Here is a 27,544-nt window from a genome sequence, read left to right on the forward strand (position 1 = left end):
GTTGCAGAGCCTTTCAATGTCAGTGGGACAGCAGGATCCACCAGCCGGTCCCCGTCGTCTTGATGTGCATGCGGATGCAGAGGAGTGACTCCTTACCTCCAAGGGAGATTCCTTTTTGCTTCTTGGATGCAACAGAGTCCTTGTGACCTTGGAGGATGCACAGGAACCGATGTTGAAGAAATCTTGCAGGAGCTGGAGAAACAATGTTGCAGTGGGGGCCCTCCCAACTGGATACAGTCTTGTTTCAGTTCCTAAGACAGACAAGCAGTGGTTCCAGAGGCCAGGAGCAGAAGAGTGTTGCAGAGACTTCTTTTGTAGAGTCTTGATCGATGAATCTGAGGACCCACCCTCGGGGGAGCCCTTAAGTAACGCTAAAAGGGGGTTGGCACTACCCGCACTGATCTACCTATCAGAGGGGATCAGGGACGTCATTTACCTAGCTTTAACAGTTAGAAGCTCCCAGGGGCTTCTCCCTCAATTGTTTCCAAGATGGCAGTTTCAACTGGCCACCGGGCAAGAGCTTGGTGCACCTTCCTAGGAGAAAACCTGGATAGGGGGTGGTCATTCCCCTATCCTTTGTGTGGTTTCGCGCCAGACAGGAACCGGGGGTTCCCGCACTGGTGCAAACCAATTTAAGCAAGGAGGGCACCAAATGTGCCCTTCAAAGCAGTCTGGAGGCACTCAGAGGCCACCCCACCCCAGAGAGACTCAATTCAAAGGGAGAGGTGGTCATACCTCTCTTTTACAAGAAATTCTTTTTTCTGCTTTCCCCAGCCCAGAGACACCCATTTCAAAGGGAAAGGTGGTCACACTTCTCTTTTACAGGAAATCCTTTGTTCTGCCTTCCCCTGCTCGAGTTAAGCTCGCCAGCAGGAGGGCAGAACATTGTCTAGGGTCGGCTGCAGCACGGGCTGGCATGCAGACCCTGCAAGGCTGTACAGGCAGAACTCTGGCGGATCCTCTAAGGAACCCCCAGAGTACATGGTGGCATGCAAGTAACACTGCTGTTGGTGTAGTTGCGGGATTCCAACATGTTTGATACCAAACATACCTAGGTTCAGAAAAGCCATTATGTAGTTGCACCACTCGTGTTGACCAATGTGCATACACACCTTTAGATGACTTGCCCGCATCTACAAAGCCCAGGGAATAGAGTCTGGGGTTTGTATAGGTACCTCTGCTCATGCAGGAGTACACTTGCACTCAGGATCCGGCACCCTGCCCTTGGGCTTAAGAGCCTACCAGAGGGGGCGACTTACAGTGTCCAAGCGCAGTGACCGCATTATAAGGCAAGCCTCATTTCTGAAGTGTAAGGTGCATGCACCATTTCATGCAGGCTGCAATGGCAGGCCTGCAGACACAGTTTGCATGGGTTCCTAAGGGCGGCATAAAACATGTTGCAGCGCCTGGGGGAACCTGGTGTACCAATGCCTTGGGAGCGCAGGTACATTATACTAGGGACTTCCATGGGTGCACCAGTTTGCCAAGTGTGAGGTATAAAAGTTTACCAGCAACCAAATTTGGAGGAGACAGCACAGACACCCAGGCCCTGATTAGCAGGATCCCAGTGTACCACAGTCTAAACAGTGACACCAGGTAAAAAATGGGGGTAACTATGTCAGAAAGATGCTACTTTCCTACAATAACTCTTTCAAACATGGTGAGACATGGGAAGTTGGATACCCACAGCGGGAAAGTGGATTATTTGTGATGGGCATATGTTCACTCAAAGGACAAGGCCACCACCTGCTACATATCATACAAATTAATTTAAGGTTGTGCTGAACCCCTGGTAAGGTGACAAGTCAATCAGGCTTAAATCAGAGGCAATTTATTTTAGCAGTGCATTCAAAGTAGAAAAAAAGTGACAGAAAAGAAAATGCAATTGCACAATCAAATATAAAATAAATTGAACAATGTTAGGGTTACAATAGGAGTAAAACGACAAAAATCCAAAAATGGGATTCGGAAACCTGTATTTCTGGGTGGGCAGTGACTACAGGATACCTCTTAACCAACGGGGTAAGAGTTCCAGGGGGCAATGCCAGTCACTTTTTCCAGTAGTTTGTTTGCTTTACTGCAAACAATCCCCCACTGTTCCTCACTCAAACTTCAAGATGAAGATGCCCTTCTTCCATTGTGCAGTCCTTCTGCCCACCCAGAGGTGAGGCCAGGGTAGTGAGCAGTCCCCTCTTCTCAGTGATGTAACTCAAAACAATGCCTCCCCCCCACCCCCTTTGCAAAATGGGATAATGTCAGCATGTTTTAACGATCAAAGTCAAAGTTCTTGTCATGGTTCATTGCCTTTTGTTCATGCTAAACAGCATGGTCATCGCTGATTTTGGCCATGATTTGTAGCTATGCTGTACAGCGCATGGTTGCTGTACCGCATGAAAAAAAAAAAAGAACTATGATGCATCCAGTGCTAATGCACTTATTAAAAAAAAGAAAAAACACACAGATGCATTGTGCGTCAGAGCACTCTTTTTTTAAAACTATTTTTAGCCACACTGCAAAACCCCTGCGCTGCTGCTTTACAGCATGGCTACAAACCACTGCCAAAAACAATAGCTCTTGCATAGGCATGACCTATTGGGTTTGCCAATGCTTGTTTTATTTTTAGATCCCCATCCACTGTAGACCATTTACCACCTTTACTCACTCTATTTACCTCAATCACAACCTTCATCAGGTAAGACCCCTCCCTAAGGCGAACTCACTTTATCAGTATCATTCTCCCAACACAGTGGAAATCCCACTTGTTTCCTAACTTAGACCCAGAAGTGTTCAAGCATATCTTCAAGAAAGTGCCTTACAGAAGGATATTCTAATCAAAGTCTGTAGTTTAAAGGATGGATATTCATTCATCTTGCCTAATATGATCTACTGCTACCCCCGAAACAAGTGTTGTGCACTGAAGCTACACCAAGGTTTATAATGTCTGGTCAGTGGCACACTAGGTCATTTTATGAGAACGCTTTTTCCCCCCATAAACCCTGGGCACTGTTGTATCCGCTCTGTGAAATTACCACAACTCGAGATTTTACTCAACACTGATGCAAAGACACAGAGCTCGTCTCAACACCCAATCTAAAAAAACAAATAGGTTTTCAACGTTTCCCCAATTAAACATCTATGAGGTCAATATATACGAGATGAATTTCAGTGGAGATTTATTTGCATGCTTGTCGAACATTAAGTATGCTGGAGAGCTCAGCAACTTTCACGTCTCCCCTAAATCAAGCATTGACTAGCAGTCTTCAAGTTCGAATCCTGGCTATTAACTGTAGCTGGAATATACAGCTTCAGATAATCTATATTACACGCTGAAAGTAAGTGGTCTGAGCACACGATTAATGTGTGGGTACCAGAAGATCAAAGGTTTCGAATCTCTGCAAGGAAGGATAACCCAGTTCGTAGTGCGCATTGCTGTTTATTCTAGGGTGAAAATACCACTAAGTGTAGTAATTGAGACAGCAAATATTTACAGTGCCGTAAAGCTGTCAATCTACGCCAGCACTTTTCAGAACAATGGTGCTGGAATTAAAGCCTTCTCAGCTCATTAGCGCACCCCAGGAAGTCTGCAAAACCAGTAGCTAAAGGAATTAGGGCATGATCTAGAGTTTGCCCAATGGGTTAGACACAAACGTGACAGATACCCTGTCCGCCGTATTACGCTTTCCATAAGATATAATGGAATCGTAATATGGCAGACAGGATATCCGTCACGTCTGAGAAGGAGTAACCCCATTCGCTAAACACTAAATCAGGCCCTTAAAGAGAACTTTAAGTTGGTGCAGGCTGCACAGTAGTATATATCCTCTAGAGGGCTAGACAGGAGGACCTTTCTACAAGAAATTTAAACAGGCCCTGAAGGACATGGGGAATACAGACATCTGAAGGGAGATGCACAATTTGGATGAGCAGTTCACCTACTACTCACAAGTAAACTACTCAAGCTCACATTTAGATTACATCTTGGCAAGTAATACACTACTCGCCAGGGTAAATTCTGCTGACTGGTTGAATCTCAGCCTTAGATAATGTCTCAGTATTCATACAACTGCAGCTAGGAACAAAGCATAGAGACTGCACCACTCATTAAGGAGAGACTACAGGGAGTGCAGAATTATTAGGCAAATGAGTATTTTGACCACATCATCCTCTTTATGCATGTTGTCTTACTCCAAGCTGTATAGGCTCGAAAGCCTACTACCAATTAAGCATATTAGGTGATGTGCATCTCTGTAATGAGAAGGGGTGTGGTCTAATGAAATCAACACCCTATATCAGGTGTGCATAATTATTAGGCAACTTCCTTTCCTTTGGCAAAATGGGTCAAAAGAAGGACTTGACAGGCTCAGAAAAGTCAAAAATAGTGAGATATCTTGCAGAGGGATGCAGCACTCTTAAAATTGCAAAGCTTCTGAAGCGTGATCATCGAACAATCAAGCGTTTCATTCAAAATAGTCAACAGGGTCGCAAGAAGCGTGTGGAAAAACCAAGGCGCAAAATAACTGCCCATGAACTGAGAAAAGTCAAGCGTGCAGCTGCCACAATGCCACTTGCCACCAGTTTGGCCATATTTCAGAGCTGCAACATCACTGGAGTGCCCAAAAGCACAAGGTGTGCAATACTCAGAGACATGGCCAAGGTAAGAAAGGCTGAAAGACGACCACCACTGAACAAGACACACAAGCTGAAACGTCAAGACTGGGCCAAGAAATATATCAAGACTGATTTTTCTAAGGTTTTATGGACTGATGAAATGAGAGTGAGTCTTGATGGGCCAGATGGATGGGCCCGTGGCTGGATTGGTAAAGGGCAGAGAGCTCCAGTCCGACTCAGACGCCAGCAAGGTGGAGGTGGAGTACTGGTTTGGGCTGGTATCATCAAAGATGAGCTTGTGGAGCCTTTTCGGGTTGAGGATGGAGTCAAGCTCAACTCCCAGTCCTACTGCCAGTTCCTGGAAGACACCTTCTTCAAGCAGTGGTACAGGAAGAAGTCTGCATCCTTCAAGAAAAACATGATTCTCATGCAGGACAATGCTCCATCACACGCGTCCAAGTACTCCACAGCGTGGCTGGCAAGAAAGGGTATAAAAGAAGGAAATCTAATGACATGGCCTCCTTGTTCACCTGATCTGAACCCCATTGAGAACCTGTGGTCCATCATCAAATGTGAGATTAACAAGGAGGGAAAACAGTACACCTCTCTGAACAGTGTCTGGGAGGCTGTGGTTGCTGCTGCACGCAATGTTGATGGTGAACAGATCAAAACACTGACAGAATCCATGGATGGCAGGCTTTTGAGTGTCCTTGTAAAGAAAGGTGGCTATATTGGTCACTGATTTGTTTTTGTTTTGTTTTTGAATGTCAGAAATGTATATTTGTGAATGTTGAGATGTTATATTGGTTTCACTGGTAATAATAAATAATTGAAATGGGTATATATTTTTTTTTGTTAAGTTGCCTAATAATTATGCACAGTAATAGTCACCTGCACACACAGATATCCCCCTAACATAGCTAAAACTAAAAACAAACTAAAAACTACTTCCAAAAATATTCAGCTTTGATATTAATGAGTTTTTTGGGTTCATTGAGAACATGGTTGTTGTTCAATAATAAAATTAATCCTCAAAAATACAACTTGCCTAATAATTCTGCACTCCCTGTAAGAGGATATTCGCCAATTGATAGACATATACCCTAGGTCACTAGAGAAGGGGACTGGGAGGCCTTTAAAGCAGTGATCCAGGACAAACGTATTGCCCTCAGGGCTCAGCTCAAACTACTTAGGTCCGTAGAAATACAGAGTCTAGAAAAAGAGCTAAAATAGGCCGAAACAAAATTTAAGACGTTATCCATACATCCATCCGAACAATTACACCTCAAACTGAAGGAGCAATGGCTTAAGAATTTTAAATGGAGAGTTTAATTATCATGACTGCATTTGAAAAGACGCACATATGTGACCGGGGCCAAGGTAGGAACACACTTGGCTAAAATATTGAGAGGCGAGAGAGAGGGAACACATCAAGGAGATAACATCCAACATGGATAGACTGTTGACAAAAGAAGAAGAAAAACTAGTTCAACTACTATCCTACTTTTTACACTGGAGAAGACCACTCTGCCATGGGGAAAAAAGCAATACACGATGGGTGCTATCCTTCCATGTGCAATGTTGGAACAAAGATGAACTAGGAGCACCTATGCAGGCAAATGAAGTGAGAGCATCATAATTATCATTAAGAACATTAAGGCACCATTCTTTGACTAGTTCATGGGGGCATTTTATAAAATACACTTCACTGTTGGAAAAACTGACAATCACTAAATCAATGTGGGAAGCCATAAGAAGTGTCATTCCCAAGCCTGGGAAGGATACGAGATGCTAAGCCTCGCACAGATCAATCACACTTCTCAACATAGATGCAAAGCTATTTGCTAAGATATTGGCAACTCACCTGAATGAAATCTTGCCACTGGCTCAGTTTCCCCAGGTAAGAGTGGATTTGTCAAAAATAGTCTGGTTCACAATAACATACAAGGTGGGGTCCTTCTCAGCATCTAGAGTAAACAGAATGTTCGGTATTTCTTTCTTGCAGACTATTCCTATTGGAGCAGGGGGGAAAACTGATTTGCATATGGCTGGGTCCAAACTGTCGTGGCTCGGTGGGCAAAATAATGATGGGTTGGAATGCTACCATGAGCAACTGCCAGTGGTTAGACTTATCATTAGCATTTGCCCCATCACTGTTTGTGTGTTTGGTTGTAGAATGCTACCACATTTTCACCAGTAGGGACCAATAAAGTCTCATTCCCAATGCAAGACTTAACTTCACGTAGATGAACTACCAAGACTTAGCTCTACTTAAATTAGACATTGGATTCCCAAACCCAGAATTAAGCAGGCAGCCACAAGGGAAATACGCAATTTAACCCATACTGCCCAACATAACAGGAGCCATGGTAAACATTTCCAAGCTACTCCAAATGTTGCTAGACACATGTTAGACTACGGAGAATAAGAGCAAGCAGGACTAGGGAGGTCTGAGGCAGGATATACATGGTTGTTCTACAGCCCTTCAGACAGAAATACACTGCAAGACATTTTATGGTTGGTATTAAACACCTGTGTCTTAACTGCACTCAACCTAACTGTAGGAAAATGGCTCCCTGTTGCAGTTATCCTCCACTTTTTGCCTGATATTGATGCTGACTTGACTGAGAAGTGTGCTGGGACCCTGCTAACCATGCCCCAGCACCAGTGTTCTTTCACTTAAAATGTACCATTGTTTCCACAATTGGCACACCGATAAGCCCCTTGTAAAAGGTACCAGTGGTACCAAGGGCCCTATGACCAGGGAAGGTCCCTAAGGGCTGCAGCATATGTTGTGCCACCCTAAGGGACCCCTCACCTAACACATGCACACTTCCATTGTAGATTGTGTGTGTTGGTGGGAAGAAAAAGGCAAAGTCAACATGGCATTCCCCTCAGGATGCCATGCCCACAAAATACTGCCTGTGGCACAGGTAAGTGACCCCTCTAGCAGGCCTTACAGCCCTAAGGCAGGGTGCACTATACCACAGGTGCGGGCATAGCTGCATTAGCAATATGCCCCTACAGTGTCTAAGTCTATTCTTAGACATTGTAAGTACAGTGTGGCCATATTAAGTATATGGTCTGGGAGTTTGTCAAAAACGAACGCCACAGCTCCATAATGGCTACACTGATGCCAGTGTTGGATTTATTAAAAAATGCATACAGAAGGCATCTTAGAGATGCCCCTTGTATTTTACCCAATCCTTCAGTGCAGGACTGACTGGTCTGTGCCAGCCTGCTGCTGACAGACGAGTTTCTGACCCCCTGGGGTGAGAGCCTTTGTGCTCTCTGAGGCCAGAAACAAAGCCTGCACTGGGTGGAGATGTTTAACACCTCCCCCCTGCAGGAACTGTAACACCTAGCAGTGAGCCTCCAAGGCTCAAGCTTCGTGTTGCAATGCCCCAGGGCATTCCAGCTAGTGGAGAGGCCCTCCCCCTGGACACAGCCCCCACTTTTGGTGGCAAGTCCAGAGGAGATAATGAGAAAAACAAGGAGTCACCCACCAGTCAGGACAGCTCCCAAGGTGCCCTGAGCTGAAGTGAACCCTGCCTTTAGAAATCCTCCATCTTGGTTTTGGAGGATTCCCGCAATAGGATTAGGGATGTGCCCCTTTCCCCTCAGGGAGGAGGCACAAAGAGGGTGTAGCCACCCTGAAGGACAGTAGCTATTGGCTACTGCCCTCCCAGACCTAAACACCCCCCTAAATTCAGTATTTAGGGGCACCCCAGAACCTAGGAAACTAGATTCCTGCAACCCTAACAAAGAAGAAGGACTGCTGACCTGAAGCCCTGCAGAGAAGACGAAGATGACAACTGCCTTGGCCCCAGCCCTACCGGCCTGTCTCCCAACTTCGAAGAAAACTGCAACAGCGACACATCCAACAGGGACCAGCAACCTCTGATGCCTCAGAGGACTGCCCTCCACCCAAGGACCAAGAAACTCCAGTGAACAGCGGCCCTGTTCAAAACCAGCTACTTCTTGGCAACAAAGAAGCAACTTCCAAAGACTTCACGTTTCCCGCCGGAAGCGTGAGACTTCACCCTTTGCACCCGAAACCCCCGGCTCGACCTGCAGAAAACCAACACCTCAGGGAGGACTCCCCGGCAACTGCGAGCCCGTGAGTAACCAGAGACGACCCCCCTGAGCTCCCACAGCGATGCCTGCAGAGAGAATCCAGAGGCTCCCCCTGACCGCGACTGCCTGTAACAAGGGACCCAACGCCTGGAACCAACAATGCACCCGCAGCCCCCACGACCTGAAGGAACCGAACTCAAGTTCAAGAGCGACCCTCAGGGGACCCTATGCCTAGCCCAGGTGGTGGCTGCCCCAAGGACCCCCCTGTGCCTGCCTGCATCATTGAAGTGACCCCTGGGTCTCTCCATTATTTTCTATGTGTGTACAACAAATGCTTAACACTACCCTCTGATAAGCCTACCGCTCGACCACACTACCACAAAATAGAGCATTAGAATTATCTATTTTTGTCACTATCTTACCTCTAAGGGAAACCCTTGGACTCTGCACACTATTTCTTACTTTGAAATAGTATATACAGAGCCAACTTCCTACACCAACGTTGCTGGAGATGGCACGGGAACAAGGAAATGCCATGCACATTTTGTGGGCATGTCCCAAAGCATAGGAAATCTGGGCAGAGGTTGTCAGGAGCATGCAAAAACATCTGGCCTACCATCACCATTTAAATCTAAAATAATGATCCTTGGTCTTAGCCCAGAAGGATACAACAGCTTTACTAATCAACAGTGGTTCATGAGTCTGCAGTGCCTAAGAGCAGCTCAAAGCAATTAATTGGGAAAAAACAGAACCACCTCCGATTGCTCAAAGGTTTCATAGACTCTGGAATCGCTTGACAATGTAACGACGGGGTTGTACTCTTAATGGTACACATTTGAAGTTTGAGGGATTGTGGAAGCTGCTATTGAAGGTCATGTGCTATGGACCAACAATAAAAAAGAGAGGGGCTAAAGAAATATGGGAGGTTCGGAAACAAAATCCTGGTCCTGTGTATAGTGCTCCCATCGAACATATAAATCAAAAATATATTCACAGTTCCATTTCAAGAGTATGCGCCTATAATTCACAGGTTCCTGAGAGTTCAAATGTTCGAAGCAAGAGCCCTCACTCACCATCTGGTGACATGCTTCATCATAGGGCTATGCTCCCAGTCAGGCCGCCACTGCAAATGCCTGACGGGCCCCACAAGGGGGCTCTTTGCCGGAGATGTTTTAAGATGGTAACCAGCTGGTCAAAAAGTACACTGGTATAATATTGGTATGAAAGAAAATACTGTTAAAAATGACTAGAGGTAAAACCTAATTTATTACGATATCCAACCTCTGTCATGATTAAAAACAAAAGTGTGGGGAGAAAATAAAATAAGGTCTAAACTCCCCACAAGAATAAGCAACAAATGTCCAAGGTATATCACTAAACCTCTAATCTACGAGTATAGTGACAGTAGGTACAGGATCCCCTGTACTACTCAAATTGGGGTCAACATGTTTCTCGCTTAATAGTCTAAATGATCTGGCGCGATTCTTCAGAACCAATACACCTACCTAATCCTTAAAAAATGTAACCCATATTCAGGGAAGTCATATTTAGCAGGAACCTAGAATATAGGACAGAGAAAACATGATTCGTAATCAGGTACCAAACATTCAATTGTGTGCACAGTGTCTACAAATCAAAGCTGCATACTCGTGAAATCTCCCTTCTGTGATGTGCATCAAAAAACAGTGAGGGATTTTTTTTATTTTTTTATAAATACACAAAAAGGCAGATACGCCACACGTGCTTACCCTCCTCATATTAGTGGATGGGCCCCATCGGGGAAAGCACCAAGCTTGCGTGGTCCAATATGGTCTAAGTATATAGATATGAAACAGAAAGCTGTTAGATTAGGAGCATCTATCATGTCAATTATAGGTTGAGCCAGAAGCATACTGTAGGAAGTAATACACCCTAGGGGTGGTCTCAAGGTGGCTGGTAGACCTGGAGGCTAGACCCCTGGGAGTCGAAACAGGGCCACTAGAAAGCACCTAACCGCCATCACTGATCAATTAAAGAGAACATCAGCACTGTCCCCCCAGATGTCATGATATGAGAGGCCCACAAATCTGTTTCAAGGGGTGAATTACTTGCACACATCACTGGGAAAAAGAGGGAGAAACAAACAGAGGTGGCTGCACTAGAAGCAGCCTTAGCACGGTGGAAATCAGACTGGGAGGGTCCCCCCCCCCCCGCTCAAATCCACCATCTGACCCTTGCAAGAGAGAACAACTGTACCTGGGAAGGAGAAGATTCAAGGGTTTTATACTACTCAAAACAGTGGCGTCAGTAAGAAGACAGGGATGGCTGCCTCTCCAAGTGGAAGGGAGATGAAGAATCCACAATTTAGTGGATGCTCAAGGGGTGCCGCGCCAAAGGGCAAGTGATCTCTCCAACATTGCTACGTCACACCTTGCAGATTTATAAAGCCCAGGACCGCACCACTCAGTGGCCGATCAATGGGCATTCGTGGGTGAGCTTCCCATCCCAAGACTGTCCCCGACAAACTCAGAATCTCTGGACGGATAACTCCAGACACAGGAGATCAGTGAGGCTATATAAGTTTTATAAGTGTGTGGCCCGCATGGTGGCAGACCTGCTGGAACTGATGTTTTACACCACCAGGAAAGAGGGCTGCCCCTAGACTTGACAACCGCTACAATTGTCCTAGTCCACAAAGTGGGTAAAATCCCCTGAACACCGTGTCCTACGGACAAATTACCCTACTGAGAACACTGGTCAAAATCCTTGGGAAGGTCATTGTGAACAAATTCTCGCACGTGACTGACAAATTGGTAAACCTGGATCAGTCTGGCTTTATGCCCAGATGCTCTACTCTATAAACAAAAAACGGGGTGAGGTCCTGTAAAGCCTAAGTGGAAGAGGGACCCTACAAATGTAATACATATAACAAAAGCCTCCACTGGCTATTTTATAATTTTCTCAAAGCAAACACAAAACAGTACATTAACACTGTGTGTGACATTTTACTTTATTTATTAATTTGTTCTATCGATATATAAGGTTTCTTACACACTCTCCTTTTTAGGGTCGAGCCTGCATCGCATGCGCTTGCGTTTCGCTTGCGATACGCTTTAGGAGTTAGAAAAGGGCTTGGAGCCCCGTCCATGTCAAGTCAGTGTCTTTCATTGGTTCGTGGGCTTGCCTGTTCAAATCTGCTTGCTTTCATTAGTGGAAGGCACGCATACGTCATGCCTTTTCCGGTGGTTAGCCCTCCTCGAGCGCAGCGACCAAGTACTGAAAAACATGCGAGGCTCGCTGCTTCCCGTCAGGTTTGTGGACTACTTTTTATCTTTTGTTCACAGCGTGATCTCGCTTGGCAGAAGTCAAGCGCTTTGCATAACATCGACCCTGTTACATAGTTAATTGCACTTTTGCCGGTTACGTAGATAATTGCACATTTGCCGATAGGTTTCACTACGAGTGAACTGTAGCAGCGCGATCGCGCTGTTTTTTTTCATTCAATGTGGCAAGAAAAATCCGGTTGGGAGTGTACAACTGCTAATAGCTGTAACTCAGAGAAATGCGAGACCCTATTGCATTGCAAATACATGTTTTCTTTGAACACAAACAATTATTAACATCAATACAAAATGCAACCAAGGGAATAACATATACATTAACATATCACCCAAAGTGTTGTGAATACAGAACACAAATATTCTTTCAGTAAAAGAACAAACTTTTTGTATCCACATATATTATATAAAATAAAAAAATAAAATAAAAATGTCCGGCTAGGGGAAAAATCCACTTCTGTTCAGAGTCCCAATTACTTCAGTAGCGTGTTTTCCATGCAAACATCTCTGGATTACATCCTGTTTCCTCTTCCCTTTATTACAAGAGGAGTGTAGTTCAAAGAGCAACCCCCTTTTCCCAAGGTTTCCAAATGCGGTCTCGTTTATTCTATCAAAATACAATTAATGCCTATCAGGGGAATTATGAAACAATCCTCTTGTACAAATAAGCCAACTTGTTTCGAACTCTATACATGCTGGGTGAAAAACATTCAGGTGAGGTCATCATCAGCGCGTATAGATTAATCATCACTTTAAGGACTCTACAATTTATCCTTGGTCCTAGGGCTGAACAGGGATGCATGTGCACTTATGGCGGCTGATGATTCACATGGCTCACGTCGGGTATTGCATCAGTCTGTTGGCGTATTCATGCTCTGTGATTGAGTCCTTAAAGAGGACTCCCTGTGTATTCAACCATTCTGGAAGCGGGTTGAACACTGTAGGTAGTAGGGACTCAGATTCACATAACTAAACACTGGTCACCCTGGAAATATGGTTTAAAGGGGGCAGGAGGGGGGTTTCCAGACTCTGTCCAGGTAGGCCTTACTCTTCAATATAGCACTGATCAGAGCACGCTGAGATACAGCCAGGGCCAGCACAGACGCAACCCTCATGTGAGAGGGGAATAGACTGTTGCATGCAAGTGGAACACACGGTTGATGAGGGCAGGGGGTTCACCAAGAAATTTGCCAAGGTATGGGGGACATGGCAGGAGTACAGAGGGTTGACTCATGGTCTGTGCAGCCCAAAATTGAAAGTACAAACCTATGCAGTGCCTACTTCCTGTGACTGTATGATGTCAAGGTCTGATTATTTTTAATTCTATGGTTATTGCAAAATAACAAAGATTTCCAAACAATGTTGTCAATCTGAACGGTTTAAAAAAAAAAAAAAAAAGTGAGGAAATGCCATAGTCCTCTTTTGCCAGCTTGTTGACAGCGCATTCCCCAAAATGTCAGACTTAGATGTCTGGACTAGTATAGATAGCATATTTTTTTTTTTTTAGTGGTGAACAGACCTACTAACTGCTCTCCGCTGTTGTAAGACCCCAGGCTAAGGCTCCCTCTTGCGATCCCTATTGCACACATGCTTAAGAAATCTGCACATTCCTGGCGCATCGCAGATATGTGCTGAGATGACAAGTACATCTTGTGATGAATCACAGAGTGACAAAGTTGTTGAGCCCCCTGAGCAACATCATGCACAACGCAACCTGCTTACAGATGTGAAGCATGCTGGTATCGCTACCCTAGAGTGAAAGCCCCCAATGTAAAATATTTGTATAATAGAGTGATTTTGGAGGGAACCAGTAACTTTCTGAGGAGATACCATTCAGATATGCTCCCAAATCCGTGAGGGTAGCATCTGTCACCACTATCTCCAGGTGAGGTGGGGGCTCTAGTGAAAGAGGGCTCAGAATGTTCATATTTCTCCACCAGTCAAGAGATTGTGTGGCATGAGTGCATGTTATCACTCAGCCATCATGAAAAATCTTTAGTCCCGGAGAACTCCGGTGCATTAGCAAAAGCCTCAAGAGGAATCAACCTCATGTGCAGGCAAGTATGAAGACTATAGCATATGTAAAACATGCCCAAAAGAGACACCACCTCTCTGACAAAGTTCTATTCCAGCAAAAGGCACCCGATATACCTCTGAAGCACTTGCCACCTCTTGTACCACTTTCATCTGCACATAGTACAGAAACATTTACAAGAACTACACATACCACTAAGGAATCAAAAGACAGTTTTGGTTAGAGAAAGCACCAGGCAAGTTGTGGTTATCCTAAGTGCTCTTCACATACCAACCTGAAATGTAGGCTTAATTGGAGAGGCATGGTTAGGCACCGGACAGCAATGCTGCAACAGCTTAAAGCAACATGCTTCATATATATATATATATACATATATATATATATATATATAAAACAAAGAAAGAATAGCAAAAAGATGATCACAACGACTAGTGTTGGAAGAGACTTGGAGTTAACCAGACGAAAGAGACAGATGCAAAGACCAAGTTAGCTCCAAGTCTATGTGATGTAATTATTGGTTTTGTTCCAAGTATCATTTACTTATTCAAGTTGGTTTAATTGTTATTTCGTTGTTACAAAGGGATGTGGGTGATAGTACAAGCTGTTAAGCGGCTTCATCTGCGCTGAAAGCAATGTGGAGTTAGGGGATGGAACAATGAGATATCATGGGAGAATCTTGGTAAGGCATCTTTCGGATGGCCTCGGAGCTGAAAGGCTGACAGCAGCTAAAGTGCCTATGAATGAAAATGTCACTTACCCAGTGTACATCTGTTCGTGGCATCAGTCGCTGAAGATTCACATGTTGTGCATAGCCCGCCATCTGGTGTTGGGTCGGAGTGTTACAAGTTGTTTTTCTTCGAAGAAGTCTTTCGAGTCACGGGACCGAGGGACTCCTCCTCTTTGTCTCCATTGCGCATGGGCGTCGACTCCATCTTCGATTGTTTTCCCCGCAGAGGGTGAGGTAGGAGTTGTTTGTTAGTAATAGTGCCCATGCAATGGAGTGAATAAGTATGTACCTATTTAAGATTGAATATATTTACAAATGTACAAAGTTGAAGCTAACTTCCAAACGGCTACAGGCTCCCGGGGAGGTGGGTGGGCACATGTGAATCTTCAGCGACTGATGCCACGAACAGATGTACACTGGGTAAGTGACATTTTCAGTTCGATGGCATCTGTCGCTGTAGATACACATGTTGTGCATAGACTAGTAAGCAGTTATCTCCCCAAAAGCGGTGGCTCAGCCTGAAGGAGTGGAAGTAGTCTGAAATAAGGTTCTTAGTACGGCTTGACCTACTGTGGCTTGTTGTGCGGATAGCATGTCTACACAGTAGTTCTTGGTAAATGTGTGAGGCGTAGACCATGTGGCTGCCTTACATATTTTGTGCATTGGAATATTCCCTAGGAAGGACATGGTAGCGCCTTTCTTTCTGGTTGAGTGTGCCCTTGGTGTAATGGGCAGTTGTCTTTTTGCTTTAAGGTAGCAGATTTGGATGCACTTAACTATCCATCTGGCTATACCCTGTTTCGATATTGGGTTTCCTGCGTGAGGTTTTTGAAATGCAATAAACAGTTGTTTAGTTTTTCTGATGTTTTTAGTTCTGTCGATGTAGTACATTAGTGCTCTTTTGACGTCTAATGTATGTAGTGCCCTTTCAGCTATGGAATCTGGCTGTGGGAAGAACACTGGTAGCTCTACCGTTTGATTTAGGTGGAACAGTGAAATAACCTTTGGCAAAAATTTAGGATTGGTCCTTAGGACTACTTTATTTTTGTGTAGTTGGATAAAAGGTTCTTGTATTGTAAACGCCTGAATTTCACTTACTCTTCTTAGAGATGTGATGGCGATGAGAAATGCAACTTTCCAGGTTAGGAATTGTATTTCGCAAGAATGCATAGGTTCAAAGGGTGGACCCATGAGTCTTGTTAAGACAATGTTGAGGTTCCATGAAGGAACAGGTGGTGTCCTTGGTGGTATAATTCTTTTGAGGCCTTCCATAAACGCTTTAATGACAGGTATCCTAAATAGTGAAGTTGAATGGGTAATCTGCAGGTATGCAGATATTGCTGCGAGGTGTATTTTAATGGAAGAGAAGGCTAGGTTCGATTTTTGTAAGTGTAGTAAGTAACCCACTACATCCTTTGGAGATGCGTGTAATGGTTGAATTTGAGTATGATGGCAGTAGCAAACAAACCTTTTCCATTTGCTTGCATAGCAGTGTCTAGTGGATGGTCTTCTAGCTTGCTTTATGACTTCCATACATTCTTGTGTGAGGTTTAAGTGTCCGAATTCTAGGATTTCAGGAGCCAGATTGCTAGATTCAGCGATGCTGGGTTTGGATGCATGATCTGTTGTTTGTGTTGTGTTAACAGATCTGGCCTGTTGGGCAACTTGACGTGGGGTACTACTGATAGGTCTAGCAGTGTTGTGTACCATGGTTGCCTTGCCCATGTTGGTGCTATCAGTATGAGTTTGAGTTTGTTTTGACTCAATTTGTTTACTAGATATGGAAGGAGAGGGAGAGGGGGAAAAGCGTACGCAAATATCCCTGACCAGTTCATCCATAGGGCATTGCCTTGAGACTGCCTGTGTGGGTATCTGGATGCGAAGTTTTGGCATTTTGCGTTCTCCTTTGTTGCAAATAAGTCCATTTGAGGTGTTCCCCAACGTTTGAAGTAAGTGTTTAGAATTTGGGGGTGAATTTCCCATTCGTGGACCTGTTGGTGATCTCGAGAGAGATTGTCTGCAAGTTGATTCTGGATCCCTGGAATAAACTGTGCTATTAGGCGAATGTGGTTGTGAATTGCCCATTGCCATATTTTTTGTGCCAGAAGGCACAGCTGTGTCGAGTGTGTCCCCCCCTGTTTGTTTAGATAATACATTGTTGTCATGTTGTCCGTTTTGACAAGAATGTATTTGTGAGTTATGATTGGTTGAAATGCTTTTAATGCTTGGAAAACTGCTAGTAGTTCGAGGTGATTTATATGCAGCTTTCTTTGATGTACGTCCCATTGTCCTTGTATGCTGTGTTGATTGAGGTGTGCTCCCCACCCTGTCATGGAAGCATCTGTTGTTATCACGTATTGTGGCACTGGGTCTTGGAAAGGCCGCCCTTTGTTTAAATTTATATTGTTCCACCATAGAAGCGAGAGGTATGTTAGGCGGTCTATCAACATCAGATCTAGAAGCTGACCCTGTGCTTGTGACCATTGTGATGCTAGGCACTGTTGTAAGGGCCGCATGTGCAACCTTGCGTTTGGGACAATGGCTATGCATGAGGACATCATGCCTAGGAGTTGTAATATCATCTTCGCCTGTATTCTTTGTGTTGGATACATGTGTTGTATAATCTTTTGGAAATTTTTAACCCTTTGTGGACTTGGAGTGGCTATTCCCCTCGTTGTGTCTATTGTCGCTCCTAGGTATTGTTGTACCTTGCACGGCAGAATGTGTGATTTCGCATAGTTGATGGTGAAACCGAGTTTGTAGAGGGTTTGTATGACCTGTTTTGTGTGGTGTGAGCACCTTGTCAGTGAGTCGGTCTTGATTAGCCAGTCGTCTAGATACGGGAATACGTGTATTTGCTGCCTTCTGATGTGTGCAGCCACTACTGCTAGGCATTTTGTGAAGACTCTTGGTGCAGTTGTTAAACCGAACGGCAATACTTTGAATTGGTAATGTATTCCTTTGAATACGAACCTTAGGTATTTTCTGTGCGACGGATGTATTGGTATGTGGAAATACGCGTCTTTGAGATCTAAGGTTGTCATGTAATCTTGTTGCTTTAGCAATGGTAACACTTCCTGTAGCGTGACCATGTGAAAGTGTTCTGATTTGATGTATGTGTTTAGTGTTCTGAGGTCTAGGATTGGTCTCCGTGTTTTGTCCTTCTTTGGTATTAGAAAGTACAGTGAGTAAACCCCTGTATTTGTTTGTGTATCTGGTACCAGTTCTATTGCCTTCTTTTGCAGTAATGCTTGAACTTCTATTTCTAGGAGGTCCGAATGTTGTTTTGATATATTCTGTGTTTTTGGTGGTATGTTTGGAGGGATTTGTAGAAATTCTATGCAATAACCATGTTGGATAATTGCTAAGACCCAAGTGTCTGTTGTTATTTTCTCCCACGCTTGGTAATACTGACTTATTCTTCCCCCCACTGGTGTTGTGTGGAGGGGATGAGTGACGTGTGAGTCACTGTTTGGTTGTAGGTGTTTTGGGGCTTTGAAATTTTCCCCTGCTTCTAGGGAATTGTCCTCCTCTTATTGGCCCCGAAAGCCTCCCCTTTGGTACTGTCCCTGGTAGGTGGACGGTGTTGAATGTGAGGTACTGGCTTGTGTGGCTTGACCCCGAAACCCTCCTCTAAAGGTTGTCTTGCGGAAGGTGTTGAAAGTGCCTCTGCTCTGCGGGGAGTAGAGCGCGCCCATGGCTTTTGCAGTGTCAGTGTCCTTTTTTAGCTTCTCAATTGCCGTGTCCACTTCAGGTCCGAACAATTGTTGCTCATTGAATGGCATATTGAGCACCGCCTGCTGTATCTCTGGTTTAAAACCAGATGTTCGTAGCCACGCGTGCCTTCGTATGGTTACTGCCGTGTTAATTGTTCTTGCTGCTGTGTCCGCTGCGTCCATAGAGGAGCGTATCTGGTTATTGGAGATGTTTTGGCCCTCCTCAACCACTTGTTTCGCCCTCTTTTGTAGTTCTGTGGGTAGATGCTCAATGAGGTGTTGCATCTCGTCCCAGTGGGCTCTGTCATATCGCGCTAGGAGCGCTTGAGAGTTAGCGATGCGCCACTGGTTTGCAGCCTGTACTGCGACCCTTTTACCGGCTGCATCGAACTTGCGGCTCTCCTTATCCGGGGGTGGTGCATCGCCCGATGTGTGAGAGTTTGCTCTCTTGCGAGTTGCCCCTACCACAACCGAATCTGGTGGCAGTTGTGAGGTGATGAAAGCTGGGTCTGTGGGAGGTGCTTTATATTTCTTTTCCACCCTCGGTGTTATTGCCCTACTCTTGACAGGCTCCTTGAATATGTCCTTTGCGTGCCTTAGCATTCCTGGGAGCATAGGCAGGCTTTGGTAGGTGCTATGTGTGGAAGAGAGGGTGTTGAAGAGGAAGTCATCCTCGACAGGCTCCGAGTGTAGAGACACGTTATGGAACTCCGCTGCTCTAGCCACCACTTGTGAATATGCTGTGCTGTCTTCTGGTGGTGAGGGCTTTGTAGGATACGCCTCTGGACTGTTGTCTGACACTGGGGCGTCGTATAAGTCCCAAGCATCTTGGTCCTGGTCACCTTGGCTTAAGGTGGTGTGAGCCGGTGAATGTGACGGAGTCTGTGCCGGTGAAAAGTGAGCTACAGGTGGAGGAGAGGGTGGCGGAGTTACCTTCTTCACCAGTTTGGTTTGTGGTGCTTGTTCTTGTTGGAATTCAAGTCTCCTCTTCCTCCTAATAGGGGGAAGGGTGCTTATTTTCCCTGTTCCACTCTGTATAAAAATCCGTTTTTGAGTGTGGTCCACCTCAGTGGATTGTAATTCCTCCTCGAATCTATGCTTTCGCATTTGAGAGGACAGTGATTGTTCCTCTGAATAGGAACCGGTAGTTGGCTCGGTTGCGGGTCGTTTTGGCACCGAAACTATGTCCACGCTCTTTTTCGGCTCCGAGGCGACTTTTCTCTTTTTCGGAGTCGAACCCTCTCGGCGTCGATCCTCCTCGGTGCCGCTGTCTCTGCGTCGAGCAGCTTCGGCTCCGCTATCTCGGCGTCGATCTTTGTCGGCAGCACTATCTCGGTCCCGAGATGGCTGGGTGCCTGTGTCTCGAAACGAGTCGGACGATCTCGGCACTATTTCGGCCTTCTTCGGTGCCGATGGTCGGTCACCGCTTTTATGGGTTGAGCCATGGCCTGATGGCAGTGGCGTCCCCTGGGCCTTGTCAGTTTTCTTATGTGCTATCTTCGACGTCTTACTCACTGTTTCATGGTCGTCGAATTTGTCCGAGTCCGATTCATGGATCGAGAAGGATTCTACTTCTTCTTGTTCCTCGAATTCTCGGTGTCCTGTCGGCGTGGACGCCATTTGCAGTCTTCTGGCTCGTCGGTCACGGAGCGTTTTTCAGGACCGGAACGCACGACAGGCCTCACAAGTTTCTTCCCTGTGCTCGGGCGACAGGCACAGGTTACAGACCGAATGATGGTCTGTATATGGGTATTTGTTGTGGCATTTAGGACGGAATCGGAACGGGGTCCGTTCCATCAGCGTCTATGTCACACGCGGTCGGGCCGACCAGGCCCCGACGGGGCATCGAAAACTACCCCGAAGGGCAACGGAGATGATATCGTTTCGATTCGATGTCGATGCTATCTAACCCGATCCCGAACGCAACAATACCAACGTAATTTTCCGATTTTGAGCGAACTTTCCGTTCCGAAACACGGAGCGAAAGGAACACGTCCGAACCCGATGGCGGAAAGAAAACAATCGAAGATGGAGTCGACGCCCATGCGCAATGGAGACAAAGAGGAGGAGTCCCTCGGTCCCGTGACTCGAAAGACTTCTTCGAAGAAAAACAACTTGTAACACTCCGACCCAACACCAGATGGCGGGCTATGCACAACATGTGTATCTACAGCGAAAGATGCCATCGAACCTAAATTATCTTTCTCTGACCCTCCGGAGCTCTTCAAAAATCGGTGTCGATTTGTTCTAACTAACCCGATACCGAACGCAAACAATACCGACGTTTTTTTCCGAGATTCTAACTAACTTTCCGACCCGAAACACGGAGCGAAAAGGAACACGTCCGAACCCGATGGCGGAAAAAAAACAATCTAAGATGGAGTCGACGCCCATGCGCAATGGAGCCGAAATGGGAGGAGTCTCTCGATCTCATGACTCGAAAAGACTTCTTCGAAGAAAAACAACTTGTAACACTCCGAGCCCAACACCAGATGGCGGGATGTGCACAGCATGAGTATCTGCAGCTACACATGCCATCGAACAGGCACATTACCCTTGTGATATATGTAATGCAATGTGTAAGGAAATGCCTCCTTGGCATGGTTACCCCCTGACTTTTTGCCTTTGCTGATGCCAAGTTATGATTTGAAAGTGTGCGGAGGCCTGCTAACCAGGCCCCAGCACCAGTGTTCTTTCCCTAACCTGCACCTTTGTTTCCACAATTGGCACACCCTGGCATCCAGGTAAGTCTCTTGCAACTGGTACCCCTGGTACCAAGGGCCCTGATGCCAGGGAAGGTCTCGAAGGGCTGCAGCATGTCTTATGCCACCCTGGGGACCTCTCACTCAGCACAGACGCACTGCTTGCAGATTGTGTGTGCTGGTGGGGATAAAATGACTAAGTCAACATGGCACTCCCCTCAGGGTGCCATGCCAACCTCACACTGCCTATAGGTATAGATAAGTCACCCCTCTAGCAGGCCTTACAGCCCTAAGGCAGGATGCACTATACCATAGGTGAGGGCATAAGTGCATGAGCACTATGCCCCTACAGTGTCTAAGCAAAACCTTAGACATTGTAAGTGCAGGGTAGCCATAAGAGTATATGGTCTGGGAGTCTGTCATGCACGAACTCCACAGGACCATAATGGCTACACTGAAAACTGTGAAGTTTGGTATCAAACTTCTCAGCACAATAAATGCACAATGATACCAGTGTACATGATATTGTAAAATACACCCCAGAGGGCAACCCCGACTACCAGTGTGGGCTGACTAGTTTTAGCAGCCTGCCACACACCAGACATGTTGCTGGACACATGGGGAGAGCGCCTTTGTCACTCTGTGGCTAGTAACAAAGCCTGTACTGGGTGGAGGTGCTTCTCACCTCCCCCTGCAGGAACTGTAAACACCAGGCGGTGAGCCTCAAAGGCTCACCCCCTTTGTTACAGCACCCCAGGGCACTGCAACTAGTGGAGTTGCCGGCCCCCTCCGGCCACGGCCCCACTTTTGGCAGTAAGGCCGGAGGAGATAATGAGAAAAACAAGGAGGAGTCACTGGCCAGTCAGGACAGCCCCCAAAGGTGTCCTGAGCTGAGGTGACTCTGACTTTTAGAAATCCTCCATCTTGCATATGGAGGATTCCCCCAATAGGATTAGGGATGTGCCCCCCCTCCCCTCAGGGAGGAGGCACAAAGAGGGTGTAGCCACCCTCAGGGCTAGTAGCCATTGGCTACTAACCCCCCAGACCTAAACACACCCCTAAATCGAGTATTTAGGGGGTCCCAGAAGACAGCAAGATAGATTCCTGCAACCTAAGACGAAGAAGGACTGCTGAGCTGAAAAACCTGCAGAGAAGACGGAGACACCAACTGCTTTGGCCCCAGCTCTACCGGCCTGTCTCTCCACTTCAAAAGAACTGCTCCAGCGACGCGTTCCACAGGGTCCAGCGACCTCTGAAGCCTCAGAGGACTACCCTGCATCTAAAAGGACCAAGAACTCCAGAGGACAGCGGCTCTGCTCCAAAGAAGAAACATCTTTGCAACAAAGAAGCAACTTTTAAAGAACACACGTTTCCCGCCGGAAGCGTGAGACTTTGCACTCTGCACCCGACGCCCCCGGCTCGGCTTGTGGAGAACAAACACTACAGGGAGGACTCCCCGGCGACTGCGAGCCCGTGAGTAGCCAGAGTTGACCCCCCTGAGCCCCCACAGCGACGCCTGCAGAGGGAATCCAGAGGCTCCACCTGACCGTGACCCAGAGGAGCCTCCCCCCTTGCCTGCCTGCATCGCTGAAGAGACCCCTTGGTCTCCCACTGAACTCCATTGCAAACCCGACGCCTGTTTGCACACTGCACCCGGCCGCCCCCGTGCCGCTGAGGGTGTACTCTTTGTGCTGACTTGTGTCCCCCCCAGTGCCCTACAAAACCCCCCTGGTCTGCCCTCCGAAGGGTACTTACCTGCTGGCTGACTGGGACCGGGGCACCCCCTTCTCCATTGAAGCCTATGCGTTTTGGGCACCACTTTGACCTCTGCACCTCACCCTGTAGGTGGTTTATTTACCTGCAAAACTAACAAACACTTAACTCCCCCAGGAACTGTTGAAAATTGCAGTGTCCAGTTTTAAAATAGCTTATTGCCATTTGTGTGAAAACTCTATATGCTATTTTGCTAATTCAAAGTTCCTAAAGTTCCTAAGTGAAATACCTTTCATTTAAAGTATTGTTTGTAAATCTTGAACCTGTGGTTCTTAAAATAAACTAAGAAAATATATTTTTCCATATAAAAACCTATTGGCTTGGAATTGTCTGAGTGTGTGTTCCTCATTTATTGCCTGTGTGTGTACAACTGCTCGACCACACTACCACAAAATAGAGCATTAGAATTATATCTTTTTGCCACTATCTTACCTCTAAGGGGAACCCTTGGACTCTGTGCATGCTATTTCTTACTTTGAAATAGTACATACAGAGCCAACTTCCTACAACGCACATCCCATGAGAAAAGATCTTCTGGAGTTAGCCATGTTGTTCATAGTCCCCCGTACTTAATGTACAAATATTCTCGGAAGACTGTTTTGTACTGATATGCGCACTAGGAGTGATCTCATCAGCAAAGATGTATTAGGGTAAGTTGCTGGTGTTGAGTCTGACTTGAGGATGTGAGCAATGCCATCTGCATCGACATCAGTTTTACTGCAGACATCTCAGTCTGAATAGCTTATGGAACAATTATTTAGTAGAGCAGGGTACAGACATTTAAAAATTGACATGTAGCCTATGATTGGAAGTTTTTCTTTGGCAGATATCTTCATAAAGGAAAATCATTGGACACTGCTTAACCCTTCCAAACATTATATCATATTGTTTTTGGTGGAGCTTATAAGGGTGAACCCTTAAACTCACTAAATAAACCTGAGCTTAGTGGCCTGGTAGCAATAGAACAGAGAGCAGAGCAATCCATAAAGTATTTATGCAATACCAAAACAGTAATAAAAGGTAAAATGCAAAACAATAACAATCCCAATGGGTAAAATTTAAGAAAAAAAGATGACAAAAAGTCAATAAGGACATGATCATTTAAAATGTTAAGCAGGAATAGTACCAACAAGCACACAGGGCCAATGATGGTCAATGGTCACAGTAGATCAGGATCATGGGCAGGGCTCGGAAAATCCACTTGACCACTCGCATTGGCGAGTCTTATTTGATCAGGTCGAGCTATTTTTAATACCTACTCGTCCCTTCTGGTGTTAAAATCTCGTTCTTATGTGACATTTGCTCTGTGTTCACAGACAGAGGTCAAAAGTCAGTTTTTCTTACAATTAATTTTCCTTCTGACTGCAGAGTTCCAGGACTTTGTAAGGTGAACTGGTTGACCTGCTGCTTAGAACGCAAAATAAGAGGATATAGGGTGTCAGGTTTATCCTAACACAATATTTAAATGACTAAGCCCACTGTGCAAACATTTAAAAATATGTTTCAGTAGTTGTGAAAGCTCTTTTTTATATTTCTGTGTGCTGAAAAAAATATTTTAATAGGACGAAAACAAATCAGAATACTTTACGTGTTGGTGTGGAAAAGATATGTTTTCTGAAAACCAATTTTCACAAATTGTTAATACACTATATAGTTTTGTCAGTAAAGCTGCAAGTTAGTGGAGAGGTTTCTGGACATTTCTTGGAAAGTTACCATGTGCAGATGACAATATGTTACCACATTATGGTTTAGTAATATATTCATTAAAATTGAGTGTTTAAACAAACTGAGAAACACTCCTGCCCCGATGACAATGTTGTTAGTAAACTAAAAAAAAGTCCTCGGTTATGTGTGCTAGACCTCCGGGGTATCTGGGATAGACTCTTGTGATGCATGCAGCAAACTTTAGTCTACTTAATCAAATAAGAGGTTTTTTGTACTGCAGAAATGCTGAGCTCACGTGGTTGAAAGTGCAATCATATGTGAGTATTAAGAAAAAGGCAACTATGTAAACTATTTGCCTAGGATCACATAATGTGAGACCAGTTTATAGGTCAAGCACATTACAGTTCGGTCGAGTAGATTATTTTAGTTACTCGACCTGCAGGTCTAGTAACATTTGTATGATTTTTCGAGCCCTGATGGGCATAATTGGACACTAACCTTGAAGGGTCAGACACACCACGGGCACGTCCTTGTCAAATATTCTACTTTCTGACTTTAGTCCTTTAAGCCACAATTCACCTTGGCAATAAATCTTAACACCCCCCAAACCTCAGGGGAGGCACTCGCACTCATGGGGTGTCATGCAGAGGCCAGGGTTCAGTTACCAGAGGACAGCAGGGCAGTTACAAGAAAAGAAATCTTAAAGCTTGTTGTGTCCCTGTAGCTATAAAAGGTGGTCAACTTTATGTATTTTGGAGTACACTTTTTTTTGCCCGGGAGGAACGAGAGAGCAGGTTCACTTCTTTCAGAGTTCTTCTCTGGTCACAGACCGCAGGTTCAGTTCTCTTCTGATCGTCAGGTCCAGGGATGTTCTGCAGTATGTGCCCTGAGGTGCCACATTTATGCATGGTACAAGCTAGTGTGTGTGTTAAGGACTCCTTGGCACACCCTAACTAATGAGGTAAAAGTTCCACAGGGTCACCCTTACCCACTTAGGGGATTTTCAAGTTGGCAGAAGTCTATGACCACACTAAACTTGGGCTCTGAGGGCTAAGGAAGTGAAAGGGGGGTGCTCTAGGGCAGGGTTCTGCAATGTCGGTCCTGGAGAGCTGGGTCCATGCCAGAGTTTTAGCATATCCACATTAAGAAAAAAGATGTTTCAGAAATCTACATTTTTCTAAATGTCGATATGCTAAAAATCTGGCATGGACCCGGCTCTCCAGGACCGACTTTGCAGAACCCTGTCTAGGGCAATCCTAGTGTCCTCCCACATCTAACACCAAACTCAAGTTTGAAGCAGCCCCAAATAAACCCAGAAGTCAGGAAAGACAACCCAGTGTTTTCCAGCATCGTGACAGTTAATACACATGAATTATTTTGGTATCCTATTTCACTTCTTATGAAGTGTGTCCAAACGTATTGTACCGAAAAACCCAGCAGACCTGTCAAACAGGACTTTCAGCAGGGGTTTGACGCTGTAATGTTAAAAGGACAAGAAAGGCATCTGAAGCCTGTCTAACTCTGGTACAAAACCAACTAGGCTGTACCTTGTTTACTGACATTGCAAGGGACTGGGGTAATAAGTTTATTAACACAGTAAATAAATGCACCATTATCATTACATAAATTCATAAATGAGTTAAATAACCCAATTTGTTTTTTGTTCGGAGGAGAGATCATACTACAGAAGCTACCACATATGTATGATTATACCAAGGAAGTCATAGGTGGAATAGGTATGAATAATTGTTACCAAAATGTAATCCAAGCCCACACAATCCATATCCCCTTAGGAGGGCAATGCAATTTATCCAAGTAAAAGCTAAGAAATGAATAGGTACCAACTCTCAGCTCTTTGTGCCACATCAATTTAGATGTCTAAACATACTGCTGTGGTTTTAAGGCAACAGGAAATATTACTGTGGATGTCAAAGTTAGATATTTACCAGCTGGGAGTTGTCTTCTCTGTAATTAGCTGCAATATCTTGGTTCTCCATTGCTCCACCAAGCAATCCTGTGGCATATGTCTTAAGAGGCTGCTCAACCTCACGCGACCACTTGAACAGGTTTTCAACAATTCCCTCCTGCTGGCAAAAAAAGAACAGACAGTTCTATATAAAGTATACTGAATTGTAATGACACAATCAGATTTTGTGGTTCTTCACAGGATACATGAAAAAATATCTAATCTATAGAGTAAGTGACAATTTTGGACAGACTGGACATCAGAGGGAGATCGCTTATGCGGTCTCAGGATGAGAGAGAGAAAGGTCAATCACGCAACATGAGAAAATACCCATATTTCTGTGGACTGTGACTCAGTCCAAACCAAGAGGTGCTCTCAGCGTTAACCTGAGAATTAATGACTCACTGAGGTAGAGAATTTAAATCGCTCAAGCCTCCCTTGAAACTTAAAGGCTTTTTTAGCACAATAATTCAAGTTTTTACTTTACAATGAATCTGTAAAAGGGGTAGTACAATGTGAAATTGTGTGCTATGTTTCAAAGTATTAACAAAAATAGGGCTACTCTACATTATAATCCAAGGTAAGGCGTTGTTTTGAACTACAATCCTGACATGGGTAGTCTATCCTGCTTTTATGCGCCTGATCGATTTCATAAGTACTAAAGCTTACCATTAACCATAGTTTGGTTAGGAGTGAACTCCTTGTTTTGTCAAGCATTATAACTAGTTGAAATTAGCTGCACAAATATTACAAAACTAAAATGTAGGGCAACCCAGAACCATATTAGGAATATGGTTAAGTAAACAGCAACACAAGCAAGAATTCCCATTGTAAAGAATTTAATTTAAAATTCAACTCATGTCAAGGTTTACAGACCCAATCACTACCCAATATGAAACATATACCACATCAGTTGATTGGCAACTGAATATTACAATTTATTAAACTGGCGTGAAAT

The 27,544-nt window shown here is 45.0% G+C and overlaps 1 protein-coding gene across 11 annotated transcripts in view; it reads right to left on the reverse strand.

Annotated features, from left to right (window-relative positions):
* The window catches only part of DCAF1 (DDB1 and CUL4 associated factor 1), a 709,202-nt gene that overhangs the window by 601,032 nt on the left and 80,626 nt on the right, over positions 1 to 27,544 (reverse strand). For 8 of the 11 annotated variants that reach the window (XM_069206793.1, XM_069206789.1, XM_069206792.1 and 5 more), the window contains one exon: positions 26,567 to 26,707. In XM_069206793.1, coding sequence (XP_069062894.1) covers positions 26,567 to 26,707 — 141 coding nt within the window. The remainder of the gene's footprint in view (positions 1 to 26,566; positions 26,708 to 27,544) is intronic. The other 3 variants (XM_069206794.1, XM_069206790.1, XM_069206799.1) reach the window with 1 other exon arrangement.

The sequence above is a fragment of the Pleurodeles waltl genome, chromosome 9 (genome assembly GCF_031143425.1).
Source record: "Pleurodeles waltl isolate 20211129_DDA chromosome 9, aPleWal1.hap1.20221129, whole genome shotgun sequence".
In the NCBI taxonomy this organism is placed as follows: Eukaryota; Metazoa; Chordata; class Amphibia; order Caudata; family Salamandridae; genus Pleurodeles; species Pleurodeles waltl.